General features: G+C 41.6%; 1 protein-coding gene across 2 annotated transcripts in view; it reads right to left on the bottom strand.

Moving 5' to 3' along the window:
- Nucleotides 1-6,607: 6,607 nt before the first annotated feature.
- LOC146063926 (amine sulfotransferase-like) overlaps nucleotides 6,608-14,785 on the bottom strand; it is a 46,086-nt gene continuing 37,908 nt past the window's right edge. Inside the window, exon 7 of one of the 2 annotated variants that reach the window (XM_083176847.1) lies at nucleotides 6,608-7,332. In XM_083176847.1, coding sequence (XP_083032973.1) covers nucleotides 7,202-7,332 — 131 coding nt within the window. In that variant the 3' untranslated portion in view covers nucleotides 6,608-7,201. The remainder of the gene's footprint in view (nucleotides 7,333-14,785) is intronic. The other variant, XM_083176846.1, reaches the window with a different exon arrangement.

Below are 14,785 nucleotides of genomic sequence, written 5' to 3'. Positions count from 1 at the left end.
CTGTTTCGATCACTTTAACATCCAACAAGACCCCTATCTGGCTTGATTGTGATTATGATTATTTATAATTAATTTCATCTGATTTTTAATTTGGTGATTACTGATTAGTAATATTATTCATTTATTATTTATTTCTACCATTCGTCTCGTCAATCATTGCCTAATGGGTGGAGGGGAGGGGGCTAATCAATGACTAGGTGGCAGCTGGAAGAGTTCTATCTGGCTGCGACTTCTGTAACTCTATTGATCGCTAGGGTGGATTCAGGTGATCTGGCTCGCTAGGCGGGTGTTCCCTTTGCTCACTGCTTCACATGCGTCCCTCGTGAAGCTGTGCGCTCTGTCGAGGAGGATGTCCTTTGCCGGTAGAGAAGTACTGATCTTCTCTGAAGGTGTTACGACTCGTAGCTGCACTCCCCTGCTACAACCTCAAAACAAGCACCAAGACCCCTATCTGGCTTGATTGTGCACTGTTTACACAGTGCAGCCGAGGAGCAGTGGGCGATTGGTGCAGCAATCAATTACTCTCATTAGTGGAATGCAATCAGTTGTATGCATTTAAAAGACAAGTCCCTCATACGAATGACTCTCAGCAGTGGGCACCAGACCAGACAGGTAGATGAAGCAGTACTAGACACCACACGGTAGATAAGTCAGTACTAGGCACAAGACCGGTAGATAAGGCAGTACTAGGAAGTACTAGGCACCAGACGGTAGATACGGTAGTACTAGGCAGTGGGCACTAGACCAGACAGGTAGATGAGGCAGTATTAGTTGTGTGTGTATCTGTTTTGGTCAGTTTAATATTTAACAAGACCCCTATCTGGCTTGATTGTGATTATGATTGATTGATTATTAATTAATTTTTTGATGTGATTGATTCATGGTCGAAACCCCGTTTAACAACCTGGCTGATCCTGACCCTGATGTGCAGTTTGTCTCTGTGCTGAAAGATCCCAATCTCAAATGGCAGACTGAACAACCTGTGGATAGCCATATTTCAAAAAATGTGAATGGGCTTGTGTGGCAGCCCACTACAGGATATCCCCTGTGCCCCTGGAGTGCCCCCAAAGAAGTTTAATTGCAGCCAATGCTGCTCAGAGGAAAACTGCAGGGATGTGAGGGGTTAAACAGCCCCAGCTCAGTCCACGTGCAGGGAGCCTGACACCCCCCTGATTGGCTGCCCAGGGAGTGTGGCAGTCCACCCCTGGTGTACTCTTGTGCCCCCAAAGAGATTTTAATTGCAGCCAATGCTGCTCAGAGGAAAACCTCCTTTGCTTGTGGAAGCTGCAGGTCTGTGAGGGGTTAACAGACTCAGCTAGTGTCCTAGTGTCCCAGCTCCCCTGCACATGAGACAGGAAGCTGGGAGGTCAGAGGTGATCCCAGCAGCAGTGTGTGAGAGAGAGAGAAAGTGTGCAGAGGGGTGAAGAGCTTGTATCCTGAGCCAGGAAGCATGCAGACAGAGATGCTGTGCAGAGAGAAGCACACATCTGAGACCAGGCACTGGGAGCAAGGACCCAGCAGTTAATGACAGCCAGCACTGCTGACCAGAAGAAGGGGTGAGCAGCATGTGAAGGGAGATAGAGCCCAGTAGGAGTGACTGCAGAGACCTACAGCACGGAACTAGGCAGAGAGGGACATTGCCGCCCATCTGGGAGTCACCCAGAGGACCACACAGCACCCAAGACAGGCAATGGCCAGCCAGGAGTCGTGACCAGCAGGAGCTGGCAACTGCAGCTGATTGTTCAGGTACTGGGGTGTTGGATACCCCCACTAACAGGACTGCCTGTTTGCCTCTGATACAGGAGATTGCCCTAAGGGATGGGAATCTGCCTGCCCCTCTTAGAGAGGATTTTTGATCACTTTTGTTATACATAAAAGTAGTGTGCACACTAAGTTATGGCCTAATCACCTTGTGAGGATTTCCTTCGCGGGACCGTTATTCAAATTCAGGAACTGTGTTGTTTTGCACCAGGGACTACCGCGCAGTGTATATAGGGTGCATAGTGCCACTTGGCGGACATGTTGTGACGTAATATTATTCTGTCATATTGTTATTGTTGTGATGTAATTTATTGCGTAATCGTTCTCTCGTTAATCTGGTCATTGATTAGTTATAGCTTTAATTACTGAATGATATAAAGTGACTGTTTTGCATAAGTACGTGAGTGTATTGCAGCAACCCATTTACATATCTCCTTTAAATAAATATTTGTTGCTGCTAGCCGTAGTAGCCTTGTCTTTTGTGGGTTCTCCTTGGGTTGTGCCATTCCCTGCCACAGGTTCTCCGGAAGAAGCCGTGAGGAATCCAGAAGCTGCCGCCGTAATCAGCTCCAGATTCAGGTACCATTTTGCACCACACCGTTACAGGGGCACTGTCACAGGAGCGCAAAAGGAGAGGTCAGAGGTGAAATGAAACTGTGCAGCGTGACGGAGGAGGGTTTGCAGCAGCGTGAGAGAGGATGACATGTGCTTAGAGAGAGAAGACAGGCTGGGCACCCTAAAGATCCACAGAGAGGAGAGCAGCAGAGTGCGCAGCCTGGAAGCGTGCAGAAGTGAGACCCGCTAGAGAGGAGAGAGCCGGGCAGCGTTTCCGTGCAGGAGACCCGGCGGTGATGGACAGCAGCGCACACAGAGAGAGCCAGCAGCCAGCATCATGAGGAAGGCAAGAAGGAGGCCCTGCAGAGTGCCAGCCGTGACACCAGGGAGATGCTACCGGCCGGAGCCGGCAAAAGCAGCAGAGTACAAGGGTGCCCTACCCCCACTCAGCCTGTACCCTTCCTGCCCCAGCCCTGACTCCCCCAAGTCAGGGAGATCACATTCTCACCCATGAAGATGGTGACACAATTTTAAAAGAGGACAGAGAACAATCTCATGCACATGAGACCACTGTGCTTGATACAAGACAGACCAGAGTCCACCTAAAGGTGTCGGCTAGTACAGCATCCCTAAAAGTCTCAAGGCTCCAAAAAAAATTAGGCAGTGAGCCCCTGACCAGACAGGTACAGCAGTATTAGGCAGTGAGCCCCAGATCAGACAGGTAGATACGGCAGTATTAGGCAGTGAGCCCCAGACCAGACGGTAGATATGGCAGTATAGCCAGTGAGCCCCAGACCACAAAGGTAGAGATATACGGCAGTATTTAATTATTTATTAGGCAGGCAGTATTTAATTATTTATTAGCCAGTGAGCCCCAGACCAGACGGTACATACGGCAGTATAGCCAGTGAGCCCCAGACCACAAAGGTAGAGATATACGGCAGTATTTAATTATTTATTAGCCAGTGAGCCCCAGACCAGACGGTACATACGGCAGTATAGCCAGTGAGCCCCAGACCACAAAGGTAGAGATATACGGCAGTATTTAATTATTTATTAGGCAGGCAGTATTTAATTATTTATTTTAGCCAGTGAGCCACCAGACTGGCAGATTCAGTGCAGGCAGCAGTGCAGCACCAGTGGACTATATATATTTATATTTAATATAATTAATAATTATATATATAATAAATGGCACAGCACAGCACCAGATGTATGCCCCAGCACAGAGGAGACAGTAGTACTACAGGCAGGTACACAGTTAGACTGTTCTTCTAAGCAGAGGAGAACATAGTATAGTACATAGCAGCACTGAGGGAGACAGCCCTAACAAATAAAATAATTAATTACAGCACAGGTCACCAGAGGTAGACCGCACAGAGGAGACAGTAGTACTGTACAGTACACAGTTAGACTGTTGTCCTAAGCTGAGAACAGAGTACACAGCAGCACTGAGGGAGACAGCCCCAGCAAATAAAATAATCAATTACAGGCAGCACAGCACACCAGAGGTAGACCGCACAGAGGAGACAGTAGTACTACAAGTACACAGTTAGACTACTACACAGCAGCACTGAGAGACAGCACCAGCGATTGCAAAAGCTCAAGGTCAAGCTCAAGTTTAAGCCCCAGCAGCAGCACCAACACACCCTCTCCCAACCCACTACTTGACTGGAGTGAAGATGGCGGGGCGCGGCAGCCGCTTATAAAGCCTCGCGAAATCCGACGCCGGGAGATGACGTTTTAATCACGCGGACAGACCGAGTCAGGCGGGAATCTCCGAGCGCTGCTCGAAATCGGGCTCGGAATGTTGACGTCCGTGGGGGCTCGGATCTCTGAAATCCGAGCCCGCACATCTCTAATTTATACATTATGATATTTAATGTGTAAGCATAATTGTATGTTTTAAAATTATTTAGCAGCATATAGGTACTATCTACTCTTTCAAAATTATGGCCCTTATTCTGGTCTGTGCCTACTTTCCCGCACTCTTTCGGATGGCGTTTTTTAGCCGTCTGCGCATGCGTGGGCAACGCTATGCGCATGTGCCACGCAAGGTCTCCGTACTTGTTCTCACCAATACCGTACAGAAATGTGCACCGCATTCACTCGGGAAATATGGGCGTATTATGGGCGTCATTCAGAACTACACAGGGGCGTAGTTTCAAAGTGGGCTAAACTAGGCGTAAACATGGGCGTACACGAGGGAGTGCACTAATTACGGTACGCGTACATTCGGACAGCACACCGAATGCACGCGAACAAAAAGGCAGGAAACATGCTTTGCGGACACAACTCGGTCATGCGCTAGGCATTCGGAACGCCCAATCAGTACGGGCGCAACTCAACCAATTTCAGCTGAACACAATACAATCCACTCCTTTACTCATTACTCATTAATTACACTCTTCTCATTGCTTCAATTGGAAACCTTGTAGCTTAAATGGACCATTACTAAACACACAAATATATGCTCAAAGCACGGCTGCATTTGTGACACACATTTACACTGCAAGCAACGGACAGAACTTCCTATCACTAATAGAAATATACATGTCACTTGTACATTCACCAATAACATCGGTGCGTACGGGCAGGTTCCCGTCCGTTCTGATGCGGTAAGACCGTGCATACGCTGTAAGACCGTGCAGAATATGTGTGTGTCCACCGCACACGCAAAGGTTTGGATGTCGTCCGTAAACACGCCCTCTTCTTAAAGTGTGAGTCCGTCCGAATGCGGAGGACCGGTGGGCGTTTCTTCGTACAATGTCCGCACAACGTGGCGTGCGGACCGCTCCGAAATAAATCGGAAATATACGCACCAACCAGAATAAAGGCCTATAAGAGTTCCCCAGGTGAGGTTTCTTCTATTTCTTCCAGAAGTAGTAGTCCATACTTCTGACTCAGGATACAAACACCAACCCTGGGGTATTACCCACAGAAGTGGCCCCAATAAATGACATAGGTAAGCGAGGGACCTAGTGCTCAGTCATACCACCTTTCCCCTTTTTCCAGATTATCTCATTATAAAAACACTTTGTTAGTTCTATCCAGGTCTCCAGATAAAAGCACATATAGGACTTTTAGGTATGAATCATGTTTATACAAAAAAAAAATCAAGTAACTTTTTCTATATTTTTCTGTGCAGGGTAAATACTGTCTGCTTTTGCATGTAATTTAGATTTCAGTTAAATCTAACTCTCTGCACATACATCTTTCCCACCTGCAGTGCACATGATCAGGGCCAGATTAAGACAAATGGCGAAAGGGGTCTGTCCTGGGACCCCACAATTTAATGGCCCCCACATACTGCTGTGTCCTTGTCCATTTCCCTCCTTGATGTGTCAGTGACTCCAGTGGTGGGAGAGAGCTGCTGCTTTTGGGAAGGGGAGTATGTGGTGCGGCTGAGAGCTGAGTACAGTGGCTACCCTTTGGATCAGAATGTCCCCTCTTCCTGCCATTCAGCAACTCCTGGCATAGCAGCCAGGTAAGGGGATGGGAGAGAGCGAGCCGGGACTGCTTGTCAGGAAAGTTACTCACTGACACTGATAGCAGCCTGTGGGAACTATGACCCAGTGCAGACAGCTGCACGCAGGCAAAATCTCCATCCCAGCACCTTCCCATGTGGTCTCCCTCTCCAGCATCCCTCCTGTTTATGTGTCAGATGCAACAACAGGGACAGGTAAGTTTGCAGCTACAGGCAATGCCTGGTGGGAAAATTCACTCACGGTGAGAAGACATGCTACTCTACCCCAGCTGTCTCAGCCCTCTCCCTACACCCTGCCTGCCCCAGCCCTCCATCCGCCCCCCAACCTGTAAAAGCCTTCAATCTGCCTGTCTGTACCAGCCCTCCATTTGCCCCCTGTCTGTACCAGCTCACCCTTTTCTCCCCTGCCTGTACCTCTATATGCCCTCTACCTGTACCAGCCCACCTTTTGCCCCATGCTCACACTAAACTTTCGAGCAACAGAGTAGGGGTCAGATTCTCCAAGCTTCAAAAGTGATAAAATGGAGAGTGATAAACAGCCAGCCAATCAGCTCCTGTCTAACATTTTTCAAACACAGTCTGTGACATGGCAGGTATGAGCTGATTGGCTGGCTGTTTATCACTCTCCATTTTATCACTTTTGAAGCTCAGAGAATCTGGGCCTATGTCCGGTGTTGCTTGTCTGCCCAGTCAGCACAGTCTCCGCTTGTATGCTTTATTTATAAACACAAATCAGGCCCTTTGCACTGTAATGACACTTTAATGATACCAACATTATGTATCAACATTATTTTTAGCATTATATAACAGACTAGTGCACAGAAGGATATACTGATATTGTTCATGATAGCCTTCAATAAATTCTTTTTATTTGGAGAGTTCAATTTAGTACATTAGTCCGACTTGTCTTAAGGGCAAGTCTGATGCCATTTCCCTTGAGCTCCCCCACCAGATCCCAGGGAGGGCTAACATCCGACTTGGTACTTGTTGTGCCATTTTTTAAATGCGATAAATCGTACAGATGGGGCTTGTGTCATCTTTGCAGGGCTGGCGTTAGAAACTGTAATGTGTATATTTAAAGTGTTTTATGTGTAGTCATTAAAGTATTAATTTTTATCTCTGTCTTGCAAAATCATTCAGCCAGCGCTGGCACATATTTTTCTTTATGGGTAAAGGGTGTTACATACAGTCAAAATAGTTATACTTTCTGAATAATAAGAAATAATATACACATTTTTAATTTAAATAAATATATTACAAGTGCATTTTTTTTATTATTTTAATATTAAGAGATATATCAGCAAAATGTGCATATGTATAAATTTTTTCCTATTAATTAAGATCTAATCTAAAATGAAAATATATCATAATGTTGTCCAATTGTCAGCCTTTGTCTGGCTAGGATTCAGATTGCTCATTGATGTCATAAGTAAATGTAATTGGGAGATCCCCCAACTTCTCTTTAAGTTCGGCATCCATCGTCTCACTTTGCGCAACAGTCATTATATTTTTCCAGTCCCCAATAATACCTGGAAAAAGATACAACTATTATACATATTGTATGTTCCTTTTCTTTAATAATTATTTTTATTTTGTTTTCACCTTAAATTAAATATGTATCATTATATAAAAAGAATATATGCAACAAAATTAATACAATGTCAAACATGAAAGTAAAAATATGGAATGTGAATACCCCGCTAATTACAGACCTGTTAATTACAGACCCACTAATTACAGACCTGTTAGTTTAACATCAATAGTGGGTAAACTATTTGAAGGATTTTTAAGAGATGGTATCCAGGAATATTTAGACCTTCATAGTTTACTCAGTAATAACCAGCATGGGTTCGTGAAAAATCGTTCATGCCAAACTAATCTACTTGGTTTCTATGAAGAGGTTTGCAAAAACCTTGATAATGGAAACGCTGTAGATGTGATTTTCCTAGATTTTGTTAAAGCCTTCAACACAGTACCACACAAGAGGTTGATAAGTAAAATGGAGTACATGGGATTAGCGCCAAATATCTGTAGATGGGTAGGGAACTGGCTGTGTAATAGAGAACAAAAAGTGGTTGTGAACAGTGCCGTATCAAATATGATACCAGTACTAAATGGAGTGCCACAGGGTTTGGTTCTTGGGACGGTTTGTTTAACATTTTTATTAACGATATTGGGATGGGGTTACTCAGCAATGTATCCATCTTTGAGGACGATGCACAACTGAGCAGAGTCATTAAATCATCAGAAGATGTCACCACGCTTCAAAATTATCTTGACAATCTAGATGAGTGGGCAAAAAAGTGGAAGATGAGGTTCAATGTGAACAAATGCAAGGTCATGCACCTTGGGAGACATAACCAGTGTGCTAGTTATAACCTAAGCGTGGATGAATTGGGTAAATCAGTACTCGAAAAGGATCTAGGAGTCCAAATAGACCACAAACTGGGGTGTAGTGCTCAATGGAATATAGCAACAAAAAAGGACAACAAAATTCTAGCATTTATTAAAAGGGGCATGGAAAATAGGGACTCAAAAGTAATTATGCCTCTGTACAAATCATTGGTTAGACCGCACCTCGAATACGCAGTGCAGTTCTGGGCCCCGCACTATAAAAAGGACATCATAGAATTAGAAAAAAATCCAAAGAAAAGCAACAAAGTTTATTAGGGGAATGGAGAATTTAAGCTATGAGGAAAGATTAAACATTTTGGGACTATTTACACTAGAGAAAAGACGTTTAAGGGGTGATATGCTCAACATGTATAAATATATTAGGGGCCAATATAAGGAACTGTCAAACACAATTTTTTCTACTAGAAAGGAATCTAGGACGTGAGGGCACGAGTTTAGATTAGAAGAAAAAAGATTTTGTTCATCTAGAAGAAAAAATTTCTTTACAGTCAGAGCAGTCAAACTTTGGAACTCTCTTCCTGGAGAAGTGGTGCCGGCAGACACTATAAATACGTTTAAAATAAGGTTGGATAAACATTTATTGTTTTTTTAACCAATCCATGGGTACTAATAAGTAACATAATCTGTCTTTAAAATATCAGAACATACTATAGAACAAGGGATTAGCTACTATAAACATAAGTTGAACTAGATGGACGCAAGTCTTTTTTCAGCATCACCTACTATGTAACTATGTAAATACATTTGTCAAGACATATTAAAAGAAAGCCCAAAATGTGTAAATGGCAATGCTAATAAAATGAATCTATAACAACTGCATCACAGAAACTGGTGTTGGTGTTTCTATTTCAACAGATCCGGTATCGCGTTAAACAATGATCAAATACAGTAATACAAAAATAATAAAGAACATGCGCTCTACACAAAGGGTGCAGCCTTATAAAAAAAAGATAGTCACCAAACTATCCAGCGATAGTAGATACAAAGAACAGTAGGTCTGACAGGGCGCTCCCACTTGAGATAAAGGATTTCGATGTTGATAAGCCTTGTAGAAATGCGATACCTCAAAACAAGAAAAAAAGAGAAATCGCAACCTTCATAGTGTAGATATTAAAATAAACATATAATTAAAATCTCTCTGGTCAAATAATTTTTCCCGTACCGAAAATGAGCCTTTTCTTAGGCCACAAGATATCTCGTATAGTGTCGTTTGATGTTCCAAATACGATTCCCTTTCTCTTTCACTTGTATACCTCGGTTTAAAATTTAAATATTGCACATAGCGTAAAACTGTAACAATTTATTTCAATACACAAAAATACACACAATGATTTGGCATAGTACCGTGTCTGGCCTTATCATCAAGGCTATTTGTGTCGCTTAGTGGACAGTCAGAGGGATAGTTCTCAGTGGGATCCCGGGCCTCCACCGAAAAAAGTCCTCCTATAATAGCCTCAGATGGTATGGTGATAAGTTCAGTCCAACGGCCTCTATGTCCTTTAAAATCTCCACCAACGCGTTTCTGCTTGATCACAAGCCTTCCTCAGGGTGTGTGTTCAATGGTGGCCTGTCTGGGTTTTTATACCCATCATGCCTCTTAACTCCTCCACCATACTTTTTCACATGGGAATGCTCATATCTTTGTAATCGTTATTAAAAATAAACAAACTAAGGTATACATGTGTTACAAAAATACATACTTACAATACTATTATCTCAAAAATAGGTTAATCACTCGAATATCTATATTCCTTACACTGGCGTCCCATGTGACCGGAAATATGCAAGCCGGAAATGCGGGTGCTCCGTTTTATTATCCCCTCCGCATAGCTTAATAATATATGCAGGTACAATAACATGTGAACAGCGCTTGTTTTTATTGAATAATAATTTTTTCTGGTTCAAAGGTCAATTTTATCTACAGGTACAAGGTACCGCTGTGGGGTCACGTTTTGCCCCATCATATGCGAACCTTTTTATGGGATGGTGGGAGGATAACAACATATGGAATAACAATCCTTATTTAAAATATATACCACTGTGGATTAGGTTTATAGATGATATTTTGTTTTTATGGGAAGGGAGTAAAGAAGATTTGACAGCCTTCTGTGAATATCTTAATCAAAATACCTCCAACATTAAACTAACATTTACTGTCAGTAATAAAGAACTACATTTTTTAGATCTCACAATTTCAATTGAGGAGGGTATAATACTCACTAGTAATTTTAATAAACCCACTGACAGTAATGCCTATATTGGTATAACAAGCCAACACCACCCACAATGGCTAAAAAACATCCCAAAAGGCCAAGTCCAACGTGTACGTCGTAACTGCTCCAAGAAAGAGGTATTTTTGGAACAAGTGAAAACGACAAAAAAATAAATTTTTGAAAAAGGGCTATGATAGTAAAAATATAGACCCTCCTTATCACTAAAATGGCAGACAGCCCACAAAGTGAGCTATTAGTATATAAAGAAATTTTTTTAGAAAATAAACCGAATGTCCCTTTTATATCTACTTTTAATTCACAATATAGATCAATGAAGAAAATTATAGCAAAACATTGGCACATTTTAAAAGCGGACCCCATTTTAAAAGATATTATACCAAACCGACCAAAATTTATTTATAAAAAATCTGGGAATATAAGAAACAGACTGGTAAAAAGTGCAGTCCCAGACAAAAAATCAGATCGCATTAAGACAAAAGGATTCCACAGATGTGGTTCATGCCTGGTATGTAGGACACACAAAAAACAAGAATCAAAACATATAGAATTTACGTCTAATGCGAATAAGAAGAATTTTAAAATCACGGATTTTATGACGTGTAATAGCACGAATTGTGTCTATTTAATACAATGTAATTGCGATCTGCAATACATAGGACGCACTACGAGGAAACTTAGGGAAAGATGGGGAGAACATCTATGTAATATTAAAAAAGGATTTATGAATCATAGCCTTTCCAAACATTTCAAGGAGAAACATAACTGTTCAACAGATGGTATCAAATTAATGATGGGTATAAAGAAAATTGAAGGAAACTGGAGAATAAAAGGTGTTGAGAGTTTCCTAGCAAAAAATGAAATGAGACTCATCTATGAGGTTGAAACTTTAGAACCACTAGGATTGAATAGTGATTTTGAAATCAAATGGTTTTTATGAAATAGTGCTATACTGTGTAAATGTAATTTTTAATATTCATCTTTTAGTATTCTCCATTTTAGCTATGTATGTATTTATTTATTATGGCCTATTTGCACCTAAATATCCTGTTTACATTTTTTCTTATAAAATATGCCCTATAAAGCGCCCCAGCGGCAGCATTGCATAAGAAATAGGAACTATAGATAAGCCTAGTGGAACGCATACCACTTCCTAGCTTATGGAACGCATAGGGACTTCCGGGCGCTATGATAAAAAGCTCCGGAAAGATAGACAGGCAGGTGGAACGCATTCTAAAATGACCACTGACACGCACGCCTACTTCCGGGAGCGGACGCCACCGTCCCGTGGTGTGGACGCTGCTGTCCTTTAGTGGGGGCATTAAGGAAGGAGATCCATCTCCTAATATAAGCGCTGTTCACATGTTATTGTACCTGCATATATTATTAAGCTATGCGGAGGGGATAATAAAACGGAGCACCCGCACTTCCGGCTTGCATATTTCCGGTCACATGGGACGCCAGTGTAAGGAATATAGATATTCGAGTGATTAACCTATTTTTGAGATAATAGTATTGTAAGTACCGTAGGAGCAAGTTTCATCTTTGCTCCTTTGGCCATGGCTAGCCATGGCTATTCTATTGTTCTCAGCTGCAATACGTATTGTATTGCAGCTGAGAACAATAGAATAGCCATGGCTAGCCATGACCAAAGGAGCAAAGATGAAACTTGCTCCTACTGTATGTATTGTTGTAACACATGTATACCTTAGTTTGTTTATTTTTAATAACGATTACAAAGATATGAGCATTCCCATGTGACAAAGTATGGGGGAGGAGTTAAGAGGCATGATGGGTATAAAAACCCAGACAGGCCACCATTGAACACACACCCTGATGAAGGCTTGTGATCAAGCAGAAACGCGTTGGTGGAGATTTTAAAGGACATAGAGGCCGTTGGACTGAACTTATCACCATACCATCTGAGGCTATTATAGGAGGACTTTTTTTGGTGGAGGCCCGGGATCCCACTGAGAACTATCCCTCTGACTGTCCACTAAGCGACACAAATAGCCTTGATGATAAGGCCAGACACGGTACTATGCCAAATCATTGTGTGTATTTTTGTGTATTGAAATAAATTGTTACAGTTTTACGCTATGTGCAATATTTAAATTTTAAACCGAGGTATACAAGTGAAAGAGAAAGGGAATCGTATTTGGAACATCAAACGACACTATACGAGATATCTTGTGGCCTAAGAAAAGGCTCATTTGTGGTACGGAAAAAATTCTTTGACCAGAGAGATTTTAATTATATGTTTATTTTAATATCTACACTATGAAGGTTGCGATTTCTCTTTTTTTCTTGTTTTGAGGTATCACATTTCTACAAGGCTTATCATCATCGAAATCCTTTATCTCAAGTGGGAGCGCCCTGTCAGACCTACTGTTCTTTGTATCAATGATCAAATACAGAACTACAGTATAAACAAACCATTAGAGTTTGTGAAATTATTGCGGCCCCAGCATATCCAAATGCCTCTTTCCTAAACTTTAAATTTCCTATAGAACTGGTTTAACTCCCATCACCAATCTGTGTTCTGAACGGGTTTTTTTTAATCTAATTTGAAAATCTATGGGAAGGGAGTTGGCATAGCTCTCCCAGGCATCAAAAAATGTCTTGATCTGGTTTTCTTTATTAAGTGTAGTTTCCAACCAATCAATTTGAAACAAGTGGTGAAGTTTTAATTGAAAAGATCCAAAGGGGGAGGTTTATGATCTATTCAGAATTGTAAAATAGCCTTGCGAGCTGCAACACTTATGGCCAAATGTAATTTTTTGCATCCCTTCGCGACTTTTTGTTGTTCAGGGATGTTGACAAAAATCTCCCTTTCTGATGTGAAAGTTGTATACAATAAATGTTTGTTAGCGTAAGCTCTAACTTGTAGCCAGAATCTTCTGATTAAGGGGCATAGCATTTACGACAGTCATTGGAATCTGTTATTCCTGCCAGAACTGTCTGTTAGGTGTTTATAATGTATGTTCCTCTTTAACAATCATTTTTGCTATTTTGGTTGAAGTACAGAACATGAGGTACACTGACTTATCATAAATAAACTCAGAACTTTATCCCTTTCATGGGACGACAAACTGCCCATGACTGAAAGATTGAATGTTTACCCATGAACTGAGAGAGGCCAACTGTCTGTGAGACTGACTGACTACACTGATCAATGACCCACAAGGTTCTTCTGCATGCTGTTTTCAGTCACTGAGAATAAAACATTCGTTTTTTTTTTTTTTGTATTTTTTCAAATTAATTTATGTTTATTTTCCTGTGAAGGACAATGTGATTGTGTTTGTCTCAGAATCATACCCCCACAACAGACTCAACCTCCTCAAAAGGCCCCATCTCCAATATGACTGCTTCCATAAATTTCCAAGACTTTCCATCATGTGAAAAGGACCCATATTGCACTAGTGTATGGTCACCTTTAGTCTCCTTTATGCGTATCTAATGGTTGTACCATTTAGTTACTTTATACAACAGAGGTCCTGATTCAGCAGGAATCGCTAATCTGAGAAGCTGCAGCTGCCCCTGCAGAAAGAGAAGAAACGTATGCACACCAGAATCCATGGTGATTGGCGTGCCGGCAACGGTTACAATAAGAATGGCTCCATTTGTAACATCAAAGATAGAATGGTGCTCCATCGGTTGGTCATTCATTTGACTTTACAGACTGGAAAGGCAGACCAGCCCGTCGCCCTATATTTTTTGGAACTTACCCACACTTTGAGTGACCTAAAACACAGTCTTATTGACCATGACCCACCCTCTATCTGAGAAAGTGATCGAGATTGAAACCACCCAAGACTTAAGAACAAATGGATACATCAACGAGAACTATTCATCCAAAAAAAAAGATTCAATTGGAACATCTTATAATCTTCATGGTTACATTAAATTATTTATAAAATGTGTACAGTAGCTTTCCAGACATATACAATTAGTTAGATCACATGCATATGTATTATTTTCCGCTCACCATTACTAGTTATTTGGTGTAGATACTCCCTAGTAATCTTTATTATTTATTGCTTTGTAGATTTTTCACTTTTTTGCACAAGTTCAGTAGGCCTTCAGAAAAACGCCCAGTGGGCACACAAATAATATTATACCCCAACTGAAATCTATGCAGATTTACTGAACTTAAGGAAGAGGAAAGTTGAATTGTCTTTAAATAGCCTTACCTTGTCACAGTATTATAATGAGAAATTATACCCCAAAGGGGCTTCACAATCGTTATCAACAGACAATTGCCAGAACCAATATGAACTTTTGCAAACAGTGGTGCAAAAAAAATACTAGTCTTATCTAAAGGCCTTTCCTACAT

The sequence above is a fragment of the Crinia signifera genome, chromosome 3 (assembly GCF_055691185.1).
Source record: "Crinia signifera chromosome 3, ASM5569118v1, whole genome shotgun sequence".
NCBI classification, from domain to species: Eukaryota; Metazoa; Chordata; class Amphibia; order Anura; family Myobatrachidae; genus Crinia; species Crinia signifera.
The sequence above is the reverse complement of the archived record's forward strand: the minus strand, read 5'-3'. Positions and strand labels throughout refer to the sequence as shown.